Source organism: Andrena cerasifolii, chromosome 3 (assembly GCF_050908995.1).
Source record: "Andrena cerasifolii isolate SP2316 chromosome 3, iyAndCera1_principal, whole genome shotgun sequence".
NCBI lineage: Eukaryota > Metazoa > Arthropoda > Insecta > Hymenoptera > Andrenidae > Andrena > Andrena cerasifolii.
This window is the reverse complement of record NC_135120.1, coordinates 795,945-814,426: the sequence shown is the minus strand read 5'-3', so window position 1 is coordinate 814,426 and position 18,482 is coordinate 795,945. Positions and strand designations below refer to the sequence as shown.

Here is an 18,482-nt window from a genome sequence, read left to right as displayed (position 1 = left end):
CATAAAGACAAGCTTCGTAGCACAAGGGGAGATGGGAGTTTAGACACAAAGGCGAGCTTCGTAGCACAAGGCAATCAGGGAAGGTTAAGCAAAAATCGCGCACCATAACTACACTCATATACAGGGTGTCCCACTAAGGAGTGGACAGCGCGATATCTCTTAAAGTATTGTCGATAAAAATATAAAAAAAATAGGGAATTGCATGGTTCGAGGGGGCCCATTTATTAGCGCGAACGAAATTTGTTTTCGATTATTATTTTAAAAGATACGATGGTCAAGTTCGGTTTTTCAAATGGAACTATTTTTTTTGAAGACCTGAGTTGATAGTGCGTTCCAAGACAAATTCAATAAGCTTTAATGTATACACTTTATTTCCACTGGTTTTTAAGATATTGCGCTTGCAAAATTACTGATTTTCACTGGAAGAAAACCCTCTGGAATAGGAAGGACCGGGGTCGGTCTTACTGGCGCTACGGGTGGCATTGCCTGTTGAAACTGACACCTACCTGCCAAAGGTCTACGACAGGGTTCGCAGGCCCAAAAGCTGGACAATTCTTTTCCGTCAGAAATGCTACTTAGGTAGGTACATCTGCGGTATCGAGAAGCGCACCGTTAATGTTACAAAATGTCATAAAATTTACTTAGAGTTTGTACGCAAAGAGAAGTAGGAAAATATGACTCAATTTTCAACCTCAATAATCTTTTAGTTTACACTTGCTTCTGCGCTCCAATGGCCGGTTCATTTGGGAGGGATGCAAGTTCGATTGGTTAGGGTTAAGCGGTGTGAAAGTTGCTAGACCACATTGTATTAGGACCAATTGGATTTGCATCCCTCCCGAACGGCTGCTCTCTTGAAGAGGCCCTCTTCACAGCAATACCTCCTCTCCAATACCCACCTTCTCTCGCACGGAATACGTCAAGGCATGCTTTTGTTTTGATATTGGAGCTCATGTTTATACTCGAGAGATAAGGAATCTGTGCGAATTTTTAGGGAAGACCACGCGTCGACGGCGGGCTACCCCATTTCTTCCTGTGTCTCTCCAGGAGACGTATTGACGGTGGATTGTAGGAGCGTAGATGTCTGGATGCCAGTTATTGAATTCAAGAGACGATAGAAACACTTTATTACAAAACGCACATGCACTATAATATTAAAGTAAATCGTATTCCTCTCGGGCAGGAGTACTGATAATGATCGAACTTGCGCCCTACTTTGCGCAGACCGATTACACGGAGGATAGTCGGGTCACACACTGCACAAATGATACAGGGTGATTCTGGAGCTACGCCCTCGGAGGATGCGGCCTGGTACTCCGTGGCGAGGACAACCGCAGTGCCTCACCGAATTTTATGGCTTTTCCCGGGAAATGTTATGAATCCTGGGCCGAACGTAGCGAATTGAAGTCAATCCCCCGCAGTCGAGAGTGAAATATCCATTACAGCGTATTAAGAAATTATTTTCTTCATCGTATCGAAAGGGACGTGACGCCAATGGATTCCTTATGTTTTTTTTTCGATAAAAATTTACATAGGAAATACAAATTGTTTGTATCAAAGTAGTCCGATTTGCATGATATTTGGTATGTGTTTAATCGACGGAACCCCTTCGATACGATGAAGAAAGGAAGCAAACATTTGATGAGAAATTTTGATATCCTGAACATTTCTTATTTATTAATTGTATTCCAAACCATTCGAGGGTTGAAAGCCATAAAATTCAATGAGGCACTGCGGGATGTTGTCTTCGCCACAGGGTACCAGGCCGCATCCTTCGACGGGCGTAGCTCCAGAACCACTTCGTATCATGTGTGCAGTGTGTGACCCGACTACCCTCCGTGTAATCGGTCTGCGCAAAGTATTATCAGTACTCCTGCCCGAGAGAAATACGAGTTACTTTAATATTATAGTGCATGTGCGTTTTGTAATAAAGTGTTTCTATCGTCTCCTGAATTCAATAACTGGCATCCAGACATCTACGCTCCTACAATCCACCGTCAATACTTCTCCTGGAGAGACACAGGAAGAAATGGGGTAGCCCGCCGTCGACGCGTGGTCTTCCTTAAAAATTTGCACAAATTCCTTATCTCTGGAGTATAAACACGAGCTCCAATATCAAAACAAAAGCATGCGTTAACGTATTCCGCGTGAGAAAAGGTAGGTATTGGGGAGGAGGTATTGCTGTGAAGAGGGCGGCTTCAAGAGAGCTGCCGTTTTGGAGGGATGCAAATCCGATTGGTCCTAATACAATCTGGTCTAGCAATTTGTACACCTCCTAACCCTAACCAATCGACTTGCATCCCTCCCAAAAGAACCGGCCATCCGAGCGTAGAATTGCTATCAACTCAATTTTCCTACTTCTCTTTGCGTACAAACTCTAAGTAAATTTTTTAATGTTTTGAAACATTAACAGTTCGCTTCTCTATACCGCAGATGTACCTACCTAGCATTCGTGACGTAAAAGAATTGTCCAGCCTTTGGGCCTGCCAGTCTTGGCGCAGACCTTTGGCAGGTAGGTATCGGTTTCAACGGACAATGCCACCCGTGGCGCCAGCAAGACTGCCCCCGGTGCTTGCTATTCCTGCGGATTTTCTTCCAGTGGCAAACAGTAATTTTGCAAGCGCAATATCTAAAAAACCAGTGAAAATAAAGTGTATACATTAATGCTTATTGAATATGTCTTGGAACGCACTATCAACTGATCTCTTAAAAAAAAATAGTTTCATTTAAGAAACCGAACTTGACCATCGTATCTTTTAAAATAATAATCGAAGAAAAAATCGTCTGCGCCAATAAATTGTCCCTCTCGACCCATGCAATTCCATGTAAAAAAAAATTATCTCCAATACTTTAGGAGATATCCAGCTGTCCGTCTTCCCGTGGACACCCAGTATATTTGGTTTGTACCAAAGTGAGCTCCGGGGGCTGGGTCCCTTGTATTTATATGGTGCTCCGGAATGTCAGGCATGAGGGGTATGCGGGGTATGCACCGTGAGTCATGTGCAAAATACGCGTTATATAATTGAAATGTATTGATGACTCAATATGAGAATATCAGGGGCTCTTATTTAGAGCTCCGAAAAGGGGGTACTCAACCCCTTTGGATGGATTTTGGGTGTTTTGGTTGGAAAGGGGTGAGAGCGGCTTTGATTTGGTGGATTTTAGAGAGGGGGTGAGACGTGGTCTCGATTTAAGAGGGGTTTTAGGGAGTGATTCGTGCTCTTGATTTAGGAGGGTTTTTGAACGAGGGACTTGTTTAGATTTAGATGCGGTGGGGGAGATCGTGCCTCGTAAGACGAAGAGGGGAAGGGGATTTCGTACCTGACCATCGCGAGATGGGAACCGCTAAGGTTCTTCTGGATAGCCCAGTGGTTTGAGGTTTATTAGAGTTGAGTTTTAGGGATAGTGGTGGTGGTATCGTGGAGTGATTTTACCGGGAAAATTCTAATTAGGACCGCGCAAAAAATAGTGGGACGTCACATGTAACAAAATTATCACCATAAGGTTACTTTTCGATTAGGTTTTTGAAGGTTTTTGGGTCATCGTCACCTGTGTAGTTTGCATACCTTACTCAGTGTTTTTTTCGACCACCAGCTGAAGTCAGCGCGCTCAGGTCACTTATCTATACTTTTACGAATTTTTGTCTTGACTTTAACCTGGCATTCTTGAAGTATTATATGATGAAAATATGCAAAAAAAATATCAATTTTTTCAAAAATGTTGTACCGGAGGGTACCGTTAATAAATATTGTTGCGGCGTAGAGACGTCTCCTCGTTAGCTATTATGATTTATTGACAGTTACACGAGTTGATATTTATTTATTGAGAAAGTAATTCACAATCATACCTCTCAATGTATGTAGTGTGTTCTTTCTAATGAAGGGAAATAAAGCATCAGAATATCATTCACATTTTACATACAATTTATATCGGCCGTTATGCATCGCTACAGACTAATTCGTACGTTCTCCTCCATGAACATTAATGTTCATGGGGTTTATGACTCGTGAATCAAATGCTAAATAAAGCGGAAGGATCGAACAGTCTCGTGACTTCTTCTATTCAGGTTACTGGGTATATAATATAAACTGTTGCTTAAAAAATCCGAATACTAACTGTGTTAGAAAGTTACACCCGGTGTATGTAATTCGGGTTTGCCAACGGTGTGGTCAGTAACAGTAGGTGTTCCTCTTTTGTTTTTGGCCGATGCGTCGTCGCTGCCGTTTTTGTATTTAACAATGTGTTCGAGTTGCATGGCTTATGGCGTCACGGCGTGCCACATATAAATCTTGTATAATTTTCTATTCATTACCTTTTCACTAATAAGTACATAGTGCATTCAAAAAGTTCCGGGACACCATTAAATAAAAAACCAATTCTTCATCAAAACAAGAATTTAATATTTAAGTTTCCACATACACTCCACCTCTCTCTATACATATCTTGGATCGTTTGTAGAGTCGTTGGAAGGCTTTAAAAAATTCCTCTTTCGGAATCGTGTTTATAATCCCGGTCACTTTTTTTTTGGATGGTCTTCACGTCATTAAATCCTTGACCTTTTAACACGGTCTTTAGCTTAGGAAACAAAAAAAAGTCGGCCGGTGCTAGATCCGGCGAATACGGTGGGTGATTAATCACAGTAATTGATTTCTTAGCCAAAAATTGGGAGACAATCAACGAGGAATGAGCTGGTGCATTGTCATGCAGTAGAAACCACTCTCCAGACTGGTGCAATTCGAGTCTAACCCTTCGAATTCTCGTCAAAAGTCGGTCTAATACCGCTTTATAGAATGATCCTGTTACAGTTTGCCCGGATGGCACGAATTCGCGGTGGATTATCCCACGTGAATCAAAAAATGTGATGAGCATTGTTTTGACTTTTGATTTTGTTGCTCTCACTTTCGTTGGTCTGCATTCGCCTGGGTAGCACCATTCAGCTGTTTGGCGTTTAGTGAACTGGTCATACTGAAGACACCACGTCTCGTCACATGTTACAATGTTAGACAAAAATTCTGGACTGTTGTCGGCCCATTCAACGAAATAGCGGGAAGTTATGACGCGCTGCTCCTTTTGCTCCGGCGCCAATCTGTGTAGAACGAACTTTGCACATAGTCTTCTGTTACCGAGCATATCGTGTACGATTCTGTGAACACTGCCAACACTACTACCTGTCTACTCGGATAACATTTTGATAGCCAGACGACGATTACTGGCCAGTAAAGCATATCCGCTTGACATTCTCGTCCTTTACACTTGTGGAAGGGCGCTCTTCTCTCGGATCATCCTCTAGCGACTCTCTACCATTTTTAAAGCGTACATACCACTCAAACACCTTGCCGCGGCTTAAGGAACAATCGCCGTATGCAGTTTGCAGCATAGCAAATGTTTCAGTTGCAGTTTTACCGCAGCGAAAACAAAATTTGATTGCCGCACGTTGCTCCATGCTTACGATTCGTGACAACGAACAAAATCACATACACTTCGAACACTGACTGAACACGAACCAATAAACGTATCGAGTTGCGTCACGTTGCGAAAAATAAAGGAACAATAGAAGTACATTATCTCATTGGTCGCAGATAGATAGCACCGTTTGTTCCTTGTGTTGGAATGGTTGTTGAATAACTGAACACTGAGTTACTAATTGTAATATAACAAAGTATAATATAGTATGGCAAAAGTCTAATCAGCAACACGTTCGTTTGCGTTACAGTCTTGTGTAAGAGAAAAGGAACAGAGAATATATATTCTAGTCGTAGTCGCTCTCAACTAGATTCAGATCGTTGTACAAATTCGCTGTCGACCAATAGATGGAGCGACAAGTATCGAGATTATAATTACTTACTATATTACAACACCTTTTCTATAGCTACAGTCCCAGAACTTTTTGAATGCACTGTGTACATTTAGATTCTTGACTACAAAAGTAGTGCATGACAGGTTGATTTATTTAATAACGCAACAAACTGTATCTTAGGCAATTGAGAGTCTGCCTTGATTGAGTTGCAGTTGAAGCAGACTCTGAATGGTTGCAGTAAGAGCCTTAATTTGTTCAGCGGTTTCCGCCATGATGACCACGCTTCGCGATTCTCACTTGAAAAACACAGGTTTAGGATTGTGCAAGTCCGCAGCGCCAGTTGTTGGGTCCTTCGAAGCAGACGAGGAAGGTGCATGTATAGACGGAGTGAACACGACGGTAACTGGAAACTAACTTTAATATAATAGTCGAAGGTGTACAAGTATACGCGTCGTACGAATAGGCTAGCGGCCATATTGCAACTGCTGGGGCCCGGATGCACGCGGGCCTCCACCATGCGCTGCAGCGACCTCTGGCGGTGCTGCGGAATACCCAACACTTCAAATTCGTCACTTTTTAGTGCGCAACATTGTACGGCCTCCCTGGCCTCGGGCGGCGAAGGCACTGAAACTCAGTGAGGTGCGTTATTGCCGGGGGCATTGTCTTTGAGGGTACTAGTGAGAGAATCACTCTATTAGAATGTTGATAACTTGGTGTGCGGGAGCACGGGGGGTTAATTTACATGACAAGTGCTGTGTCCTAACTCACACCACACGTTATTTATTATGTTACGCAATTTTTTCGCCAGAATGAAGTGTACTCGTAACATAAATTTAACTAAATGTTTTTGCGAATATCTCGAAAACTAAAACCGAGCGACCGTACCATGTGTAGGAAAAAGTGATTTAGAATCATACTTCAAGGTTATCGAAATTGGGGATGAAAATCTAAAGTAAATAATTACCAAAATCGTTTCACATATTTTTTTTTTAATATCTGTTAGTGTTTACGTTCGAGTGTTTGAGTTTTGCACCCAATTTTTTTCTTATAAATTTTTTACTTAAATATCCCTTAGTAAATAACGAGTACTGAAATTAGGTACATCTGAACATTCACAAATTAAGAATTAATTTTAGAATTAATACTTTAACAAATTACAATTATTTTTATCAAATTTCAAGTCGATTTGATTTGTGGAAATGGGTTAAAGTTGTACGGAATGTAATTTTTTTAACCCTTCGTGAGTGAGTTTGTCAAACTTTTTTATTGTCATCGTAACTACGTGTCAAGTCGTTAAATTTGTAGAAGTGAGTTAAAATTGAGTTACAAGATTTGAACCAAGCAAACGGACAAACAAACAAGCAGACAGAGGAGTGAAGATAAATAAATTCGTTTAATAATAGAAAGCACATACGTCACATTGTGAGACATTAAAGATCGGGCCCGTCCCCGGCCTATCCTCGGTGGCTGTATAAATCGACCTTAAACCTGTCTACTCGTCAAAATCCACAAGGACATATCAAAACCTGTTGATGTATGAGTTCGTGCTCGTGTATTATATATCGAGCTCGCAATGGCAGCGCGTACCAGTCACCGAGCGATATCTCTTTCTGGAATTGATTACTGATTAGCGGAACTCATCGGAGCGCCCGGTTTCCTTTTTCTGGCTCAGGCATCCAGAGAGAACACATGTGTGTGAGAACCGAGAGTGCTAGTATAGTTTTCAAAGCGACCCGTAATTATTAAACTCGAAAGAGAAATGAGTTTCAAAGTAATCATTGTGCATGGTCTGTCAAATAAACTCAGTTCTATCAAGAGGAAGAATAAATATCCGATCCACAATCTCACAGATTCTTTAACAAAACTCACCCATCAGGATTCTCAAGTAGAGTTGGTGAATGCAACTTCCAATACACCATTTTGTCCTTAAAAATCACAGACACACGAACACATCCACCGCGATTGTCCTGGCTGCAAGTTTCCACTAAAACACACACATGCACTGCGATTATTTTACTTGCAAATGTGTATGTGTACGAGTACATAAGAAGTAATAGCCACTCTGGATCGGTGGATATTGTTGGAGAAGAAAAGGGAAAAACACTGTAATGGGCGCTGCCATCTAGTGGCACCGCCGAGTAATCCTTAGGTTAGGTTTGCTTTCTTCTATGGCTGCCAGTTAGTGCGTACATTTTTGCCCAGGCCACGCTGAAGCGTGAAAAATAGGGATAATTGGAAGGTGTTTCTTCATAAGGATTGTTTTTGAATCCTGCGACATGCGAAACATGTGCTTAAGAACAAGAAAGTATGGCGTCATCGGTGGATTACAAGGCACTCGTGGAAAAACTTGAAGGTCCTGACAACTGGGCGAAGTGGAAATGGCACATGAAAATGGTTTTTCGCTCGTACGGACTGGAAACCATTGTCGATGGTTCACGTGTGTGTCCAGTATTGCCAGTGGAAGCTAATGATCAACAAAGAAAAGAGTTAACCGAATGGCAAAAAGACGATGCAAAAGCGGCTAGCTACATTGCAGGAGCAGTAAATAGACCAATCGCAGAACTAGTGTTAACGTGTGTGAATGCAAAAGAAATATGGGATAAATTGTGTGCCCGTTTCGAGCGCAGTAGTACACAACGTTTAAATATGCTCATCGAATCGTTCTTTCGAGCCAAACGTGATGAAAAAGAAGATGTCAGCACACGTGTCGCAAAATTGCAAAAGTTATTTGTCGATTTGAATGGTGAACTGGAAAAGCATAATGAAAACACTCTCTCAGAACGAATGTTGAATGGTCGTATCTTGTCAACGCTGGGCAAAGAATACGACAATTTCAAAGATTTATGGGATACAATCCCTACTGATAAACAAAAACTAAATCTTCTCATCGAGAAACTATGTTGAATTGAACTGCGAGGAATAGGTATGGAAAGCACAATATCGGGTGCATTTGCAGTGTCCAAATATAATGGTAAGAAGAAACATTTTGACCGTGGAAAAGAAAATTCTGGGAAAAATGACCGTGCAAAGAAGAAATTTCCGTGCAATAGGTGTAAGCAGATCGGTCATTGGGCTGCTGAATGTCCTCAGAAGAAAAATATAGAACCTGCAAGTACATCTAGAGGAAAACACGCAGTCAGTGATTTTTTAGCACATATTATGGAAGCATCTACGAGTGGAACCATAGATATGGACAGCTGGTGCTGTGACAGTGGTACGTCACGCCATATACCACTGTGTAAGCAAAACTTTACATCATATACGGAATTTCAACTTCCTGAAATAGTCTCATTAGGAAAGCGTAAAGTGACAATGCAAGTATATGGACAAGGATCAATCCATATACAAGTATATCATCATGGAAGATGGTACGACGGAACAATGAAAAATGTTTGGTATGTTCCAAATGCAAATGCGAATTTGTTCTCAGTTAAAGCAGTCGCGCAAAACGGTTTCAGTGTCCTGCCTGACAGGAAAGGTGTTCAAGTTAAAGAAGGGCATACTGGAAGATTTGTAGCAACTGGATACTTGAACAATGAATTGTATCTTATGAAAATGCGAGTTGTGAAACCGAATCAAGCCGTGCAAGTTAATCTTTCTTCTGTGACTGATACATTACAAGTGTTTCATGAACGTTTTGCACATCAAAATAAAAGACATGTAAAACAAATACTAAAACGTATGGACATTGATGTGGCTAGTGCGAATGAGGAACTTTGTGACGGCTGCATGCTGGGAAAAATGCATAGTCTGCCATTCAAGAGGCGCGAAAATAGAGCAACACAGGTCGGAGAATTAATACATGCTGATGTAAACGGACCAATGTCAGCAAATTCATTGGGTGGCTCTCGATATTACGTCTGCTTCAAAGATGATTTCAGCAAGTTTCGAAGAATATTCTTCCTAAAACAGAAGAATGAAGTGTGTGCACTTAAACAGTTTTTGAATGAGGCGATCACAAATGGACATACTATAAAGCGTTTTCGTTCTGATGGTGGAAAAGAATTCGATAATAAAGAAGTTGCCAAACTACTTGCAGAAAAAGGAATTGAATATCTGATGACTCCACCATATACACCTCAACAAAACGGTACTGCGGAACGGGAGAACCGTACGATCGTTGAAGCAGCACGCTCTATGCTTCTTGCAACTAAGCTTTCTAAGTCACTATGGGCTGTGGCATGCAATACGGCAGCGTATGTGTTAAATCTATCTGGAAAAACAGCAGCTGGTGACAAATTACCATATGAATTGTGGTACAATCGAGAAGTGGGAAAACTGGATCATTTGCGGATCTTCGGTACTGCCTGCTATGTGCACATACAGAAACAATTCCGGTCGAAGTTCGGTGAGAAATCAGTGTTTGGACACATGGTCGGATATGTCAATGACAAAGATGGATACAGAGTCTGGATACCATCCAGAAATAAAGTAGTATGCAGTCATGATGTAGTATTCAAAAAAGGAGGTTGTATGCAGTATGCAAACAGAATTTATATGCATTGATAATGAAGAGGAAAATAGCTGCAATGAAAATGTAAATAGCAGAAATGAAGAGGAAAGTAGCAGCAATGAAGAGGTAAATAGCAGCAATGAAGATGCAAGTAACAGCAATGAAGATGCTAGCAACAGCAATGAAGATGAAGCTGATGAATCCTTTAGAAGCCTGGAGGATCAAAACGAAGAAGAAACTGAATTGGCTCAAGAAGATTTTGATATTCGAAGAAGTACTCGCAGTAAGAGGATTCCAAAGTGGATGAGCAACGGAGAATTTGCTTGGCTAGTAGAAACGAGCACAAATATTCAGGATACAAGTCCTAGCACACATGCTGAAGCAATGAACTCACCTGATCGCAAGAAATGGCATCAAGCAATGCTGGAAGAATTGTCATCATTAAAAGAAAACGAGGCATGGGAATTGGTTAAACGACCTACCAGTAAGCAGGTAATTCAGAATCGTTGGGTTCTTCGTGTAAAAAAGTCCGACAATGGAATGTTTCGCTTCAAGGCTCGTCTGGTTGCAAAGGGCTATGCGCAAAAAGAGGGTATTGACTATGATGAAACATTTAGTCCTGTAGCGCGATATGATACAGTTCGTACACTTCTTGCAATAGCTGCCTCGAGAGGCATGAAGCTTAAGCAGTTCGATGTTAAAACTGCTTTCTTATACGGTATACTTCAGGAGGAAATATACCTTGAGCAGCCTGAGGGTTTTGAAGATGGGACTGATCGAGTGTGTCGATTGAAACGTAGCCTCTATGGTTTGAAACAGGCTCCGTGATGCTGGAACGAACGCCTCACACAATTCATGGAAAGGGCTAGTTTGAAGAAGAGCTCAGCTGATCCTTGTCTTTTCTATAGAAACAGTGGAAATAGCTCCCTGTACGCTGTAATCTACGTTGATGATGGACTGATAGCTGGAAACAATGAGGCGGAAATTGAAGATTTCCTGAAATTGCTGAAAGGGGAATTGAAAATAACGCTCGGATCGCTGAAAAATTTTCTTGGTATGCAAATAGACTGCGTGAAAAATGGATCGATCTCAATTAATCAAAAGGAGTACACGGACAAAATATTAAAACGATTCAGAATGGATGAATCAAATCCTGTGTCCACGCCTGCAAATCGTGAAGAGAGCTCAAACTTCAACGAACTCGAAGGGAAGGTTCCCTATCGAGAGGCCATCGGAAGTCTCATATACCTGGCAACTGCAACGCGTCCGGATATTGCATTTGCTGTCAGCAAGGCTGCTCGAGTCATGGATAAACCGGAGAAAAGAAATTGGAACGATGTGAAGCGGATCTTCCGGTATCTGCGAGGGACCAGCGGTTTTGGAATCACCTATAAGCGAAACTGTGAGGAACTGAAAACGTTTAGTGACGCCGATTACGCCGGCGACTTTGCAACCCGAAGTTGTTTTAACGTGACAACAATTAGTAGTAATCTTTTTATTATTCCCCTAGTGGTTATAATCTCCCATACATCCGTCTCCTTAACATTATACCCTTACATCTACCTTATCCTAACTTAACCTATCTTAATCTATTTCCTTACATCTACACCACTCGCTCGCTTGCCCGCTCGCTTTCCTCCCCACCCTACCCTCGCCTTCTCACGCACGCACACGCACCCTCCTCCGCCTCTCGGACCTTCGCTTCCGCTCGCCACCCCTTCCACTCATAATCCTCCACTCACCTCCGCCCTCCACCCCCCACATACCGCTATCCAATCTCCTCATCCACTCCTCTCCTTCCCCCTCATCACCCAATACCTCCATCACCGCCTCCTGCCACCCCCTCTCAACCCCCCAACCTGTACACACCTCCCAAACATGCTTCCACGACTCCTCCCCCTGCCCACATATTCTACACCTCCTCTTCTCCTCCTCCTCCCAGTATCTCTCCGCCTTCATCCTCACCTTTTTCGTCATAATCCCTTCCCTCTCTCCTTCCTCCTACGCCCCCACTTCCAGCCCCTTCCTCACTCCCATCGCCCTACCCATCCTTCTCCCTCCGCGCCCATTACCTATCCCACACATACCCCCTAGATAGCCTCCTTTCCACACTTCCCCACCCATACCCCCCTCCTCCATCCACGTCTCAATCAACACTCTCACGTCCCACTTCTCCAGGCCTTTCCAAAAATCCCCATCGTTGTTCCTCAACCCTGTCTTGTTCCAGAATGCAACCTTGTACCTACTCTGTCCTCCTCCCTTCCTCCCTTTATCTCCTCTCCCTCCCCCTTTCCCTTTTCCTTCGTTTCCCTGTTCCTCCACCCATCTTTCTCTTAGTTCATCCCACCTTCTGACTGTCCCGTTCACCCACATCTTCATATATCCCACCTGTACCTACTTTCCTCCCTCCCTCTCCCTCTCCGCCTCTCTTTCCACCTTCCACCTCGCCTTCCTTTCCTCGTCTGTCATATCACCATCTATCCTTTCCCTCCTGCCCCTCAGGTTTTCCCTCGCCTTCATCACCTTTATCTTCTCCTCCCTCCTCCTCAGCTTCACCAAAATCAATCCGCTCCCCTCATTTCCCCTCCTCCCCAACCTCCTCACCTCCCTTATCCCCCCCTCTTCACCACTCCCATCGTTGCCTACAACTTCTTCACCTCCTTCTCCTCTTCCATTCCCTCTGCCCCCAACCCCCTTACCGCCACAGTGTTTCTTATCTCCTCCCTTTCCTTCTTGTCCTGCTTTAAGGGGACTAGGCAGTCAGATCGCTCGAAAATCAAGTATTTTTTGCGAATTAATTACAAGGAGATGAATACAAATTGTGACTAGTACTTTTGGGTAATGTTTGTTAATACTATAAACAGTAAAAAAAAAATTATTTTAATAATATGTACATATGTATGACAGCGCCACAGTTGCCTGATATATAGGTGTTTTTTTCTACAGCCGCTGTAATTTTGCAGTGATTCTGGCCGTAAGAAATTGAATTTGAAATATCCTCTGAAATTGATACTTTGCCCTGACCCCCATTCTGCCCTGAACCTATTCAAAAAGAAAAAAATCAAAGTTATAAAAATGGCGGCTTTAAAACGGCAAATTTTAAAGAAACTTGTTTTTTTCGCCAGGGAAAAGAGCCATTATATTTTTTTCTTGTCAAAGCAGAAGTTTTTACAGACTTATGCGTAGGTTCAGGTCGTAACTAGACATGTTTCATATATGCTGAATTTTTTTCAAATCGACTTGTACCTCCGTTTTTTTGCAATCACTGCAAAACGAAGAGGAAATATGATTCCGAGAAAAACGCGTTTAAAGTTTCGAAAGAGGAATTAGTCTACCTGCGTGCGCGCAGAAACGGTTTATGATGCGCTCGACCTTTCCGGCTGTAAAATCCTTAATTTTGCGAATTTTAACATAAACCAAACGGCATTTTACTCGGGAAGGGTAGTACTTTCGAAAAATACAACAACAAAAAAATCGACTTTCTGACTGCCTAGTCCCCTTAACTCCAACCTTCTCATTCTTAACCAACAATCCTCCAGTTCTCCCACCACCCGTCCCTCCATACTACCCTTCCCTTCCTTATCCCTTTCCCATTTCTTTATCTTCCCTATCATTTCCTCCACCCCTAACCGAGAGGGATGCCTCTTCTCCATCCTCTCTAACCTTTCCTGTATCTTTTCTCTCCGCCTCTTCTCCTCCCTTCTTTCCTCCTCCCATTTCCTCCTTTCCTGTCTCCATTCCTCCATCACCTTTCTTCTTTCCTCCCTTTCCTTCATCATCTCCTCTTTCACTTCCCTCATTTCCTTCCTAATCTCCTTCATCATCTCCCTTAACATCCCCACCACATTTCCCATCTCCTTTCTTTCTTCGTTTCTCCCCTCCTTCCGGCGATCTCAACGTCTTCCCACTCCTTTTGAAACCTGCTCTTTTCCTTTCCTCCTCCGTCCCTTCTTTCTCCTCTCTCTCCTTCCTCTTTTTTCCACCGCAACTATCCAGACTACCCGCATAGCTGCCTACACTACTCCCACTATCATTTCTTTGTCTTCCCTCACGTTTCTGCATTCCTTTTTCCTTTCCTGTTCCTTTCCCCCTCCCCCTTCTTTCCCTTCTTCTCCCTTACCCCCCTCCATTTGCCCACCTCCTCTCGAACTACCCTCCGACGTCTCCTTAACTCTTGCCCTTAATCCTCTATCCTACCTCCTTTTTCCTTTCACTCCCGTTCAAACCTCCCGCCTTCCTGTCAGCTCTCCCTACTTCCTCACCTGTCCGATAGATTTCTCTACCTGCTCCTCTGCCTTCCTCTTCCCGCCACAACAACACCTATCCCTCGACCTAACCTCCAAACCGCTTCCTTATCCCTCTCCATATGTCGTCACCCACTATCCCAGCCCTTTTCCCTTTAAACCCCTACCTTCCTCACTTCTTCCCCAACCTTCCCCACTCACTCCCTATCCACTCGCACCCCCTTCATCCCCCTTCCATGTGACAACAATTAAGGTATTTTAATTTTTTCTAACACCTTCCATGCTGGTCAACCAGCCCCATGATAGGGGTTGGTAGACTTAAGTATGGGGTAGGTCGACTATCTGTGCAATCAGTTAAGAAAATGTTACTAGCAACTTATCTCAATTGTAATAACACAATGTCACAAAAGTTGTTTCATTATAAAATATTAATTATCTTTCGTTCATTTTTTAATAATAAACTGAAAATGTTTTAAACTTAAACATTAATTATAATGAATTTATAACATAATGAAATGTAAACAAAACAAAAATCGCTTTCCGAATAACAAAATAACAATTGAATCCTTATGAACTTTATTAGTCAACCAGCCCCGAACGATCATTTTGACTTTAATAATCTATATAACCTTCAATTATTTATGTATAAACAAAAATACTACATTTACTACATTTACTACAATACTACAATACTTAACATTTATTCTATTGTAACTATAGTTTTTTTTTTATATAAAAGGTTGTTTATTAGAAGAACATGTACAGTCAACAAATTAGAGGCACCAAAAACACAATAGAAAAATTGCCAGTCATTCAGAGGGTCAGAGTCGCACGGGGGGGGGGGGGGTTCGCCCGACCACCGCAGCCACCCCGTGCTGCTCTGCCCAGTAAAGGGCCGTATGTTTGTATTACACCGGATCCGCCTTAATACTATATGACATAGATATGCTAAGACGACCTTAAAACTAATCAAGTAACTGGGTGCTAATGACTAAAAGATCCCACAGTGAGGGACGTGAGCGTGGGGGAAAAAGAGCTCCTTACATTTGAGTAAGGGAAAAACCCCTGCATCATTCTTTGGGCTGTGTATAAATAATTGGGCTTACAGACTAAACTTACAAGCTACTATTTACAAAGTAAGAGGTATAGAGAAATGTACATGTGAGCAAGGAGCCAGCGAGTCCACTGGTCCAACAGTCAAAGGGGTCCGCCGCATACCCAACGCGCAATAGATAAGAATACTGGCACTCAGTCAGGATTCTTATGGGATTATTCAGACTGGGGGGGGGGCGGCGTCCCGCAAGCGGGCAAGCTTACGGTCCCTGAGCTCTCTCAAATGAGGGCTGTCGATGGATACCCACCAATATTTTTCGAAATTCAGGCGATGGAAGTCGTTATAGTCCCTGTTGGGGATTGACATACAGGGTGTCCCAAAAATGTCGGAGTTCCTTGAAAGGGGTGACTCAGGGGGTGATTTGAAACAACTTTTTCCTTAGCGAAAATATTGTCCGAAGCTTCGTTAACGAGATATTAACAAAAACCCCCGACCAATCAGAGCGCGCGCCTCCCGCCCGAGCTCCCGTTGTAGCGTTAGCTACGCGGCAGGCGGCTGCGCTTGTACTACGAAGGTATGAACAAGCAAGTCGGCATGCACCGAAGGAAATCGCGTTACACAGTTTTATTTTAAAGCGAAATCTTAAATAATAATTGTTTGAAGTGAGAGGACAAGAAATACGCAAATTTCGTTTTCAAATAAGGCATAAACGAAAAGGTAATTTAACAACAAAAAGTGTGACAAGTGATCATAATTCGTTATTGAGGTAAAAATCCGTAGTTTAATCACGGCCAACATAACTAAATTTAAAAAATAATATCAGGTGTATGAATAAATTCTTTCAGACTGGATTTACATAATCGGTATAAAGCAACCGAATTTCTATCGCAGTGATATTCGTAAGCTACCAGAAAATTGGCAAAAGGTAATTAACAATAATGGAAATTATTTCGATGATTGAGTTGTTTTTATTTTTTTTTTTTTTAAATCAAACTGTTATTGAACCCTAAAATCGAACAGAATTTATTTCTACACCTAATAATCACTAATAAATTAAATAACACTCACCCCTACAGGCACTCCTTCCCTTCCTTTCCTTCTTTTTCGGAAACCTGTGTCACTAAGTAGGTCACTGTGCCGATCCTGGTCATCGGTGGACAAAAAGATTTATGGTAGGGTTGCGCCCACTGCTCAGCTGATCGCAGGTATAACACCACCCGAAGGTAAGGATCGCAACGTCAAGTGCATCCGGGTTAATGTACCGAATATTCATTTCACTGCACGGCCACTAACACTGATCACTTAATTTACTTTTCATGGAACGTGTTGTTCCTACGTTATAAAATTGGTGGCCCCGAAAGGGGCCGATTACTGTTAGTTGAGCAGTTGCTCGATGTGACCACCCTCAGCGTCTATGCACGCCTTGCAGCATCATGACTCCGTTGAGAATGATCTTGACGCCAAACGCCGAATCGTATCCTCGCTGGGGGTATGGATGTGCGGGTATTCCCGTGCAAACGCTCGCACAGTAGCACTTGCGTCCCCGTTGATCCGGGCGTACACCCAGAACATGGCGTAACATTCTTGAGCGGAGAACATTTCTGGGACGAGATTGCTAGCTGACTGACAGGATTTTTTCCAAGCAACTTCCTCTACCCCCAAGTAGTTTCTCTCGTTCCATTATGAGTTAAAAGGGCCCGAAGAGAAGAGAAACAGAAAGTCCTCGAGTTGCTATAAAGAAGAAAAGGCATACCAACCCTGTTTCCGTTTTCCAATATCCTGAGTTCACGTCAGCTACGAGGCGGAACCAGCTAAGTCATAAATTACCCAAAACAAATCGTTCTCTACCGCCGACTCGCAGGACAATACGGTCACAAACCGCGACCCTGGCGAAATCCTTTGGCCCATCAGCCTGATTAATTTTAAATACGTCTCGCGGAGAGATACAGGAAGAAAGGGGGTAACTCGTTTACTGCGTGTAGTCCCGCCTGCTTCGTGTTTCCTTCAAATTAAAGACCGATCCCTTATCTCTCGAGTATAAGAGATCGTCGTAACCTAACCAATCTGCCCTGCATCTCTCCCAAACGGCCACTGTTTTGAAGAGGCCCTCTTCACAGCAAATATCCCCTCCCTGATGCCCACCTTCTCTCGCACGGAATACGTCGACGCGTGCTTTTGTTTTGAAATTCAAGCGCGTGTTTATACTGGTGGGCCTTGGGGAGGAGACATGGCTGAGAAGAAGGCCTCTTCAAAACAGTGGCCGTTTGGGAGAGATGCAGGGCAGATTGGTTAGGTTACGACCAATCGGAATTGATGCCCACCTTTTCTCGCACGGAATACGTCAACGCGTGCTTTTGTTTGGTAATTTTAGCACGTGCTTATACTCGAGAGATAAGGGATCGGTCTTTAATTTGAAGGAAACACGAAGCAGGCGGGACTACACGCAGTAAACGAGTTACCCCCTTTCTTCCTGTATCTCTCCGCGAGACGTATTTAAAATTAATCAGGCTGATGGGCCAAAGGATTTCGCCAGGGTCGCGGTTTGTGACCGTATTGTCCTGCGAGTCGGCGGTAGAGAACGATTTGTTTTGGGTAATTTATGACTTAGCTGGTTCCGCCTCGTAGCTGACGTGAACTCAGGATATTGGAAAACGGAAACAGGGTTGGTATGCCTTTTCTTCTTTATAGCAACTCGAGGACTTTCTGTTTCTCTTCTCTTCGGGCCCTTTTGAACCGAAACACGTGGTGTCTGCTGTCTATCTCGAAGCAACGGGTACATTCGCAGTAAAAGAACGGAGCGCGGACTTAGGTGAAAGTGTAGGATGGGTCGTTCGTTGCACATCTGCAAGGAACGTGTGTTTCGAAAATGTGCTGGCTTCTTTTTACCTAAAGCCTCTTGTTCTGGTGGGAGTTAACTCATAATGGAACGAGAGAAAC

At 42.9% G+C, this 18,482-nt stretch overlaps 2 protein-coding genes across 3 annotated transcripts in view; one reads left to right on the top strand and one right to left on the bottom strand.

The window, feature by feature from the left end:
• The window catches only part of LOC143367054 (dnaJ homolog subfamily C member 5), a 357,446-nt gene that overhangs the window by 259,499 nt on the left and 79,465 nt on the right, over nt 1–18,482 (top strand). The window lies entirely within an intron of this gene.
• Nucleotides 4,471–5,374, bottom strand: LOC143367148 (histone-lysine N-methyltransferase SETMAR-like). The gene is given in 3 exon segments (XM_076808733.1): nt 4,471–5,083; nt 5,174–5,221; nt 5,223–5,374. Coding segments are annotated over 3 exon segments (813 nt in total).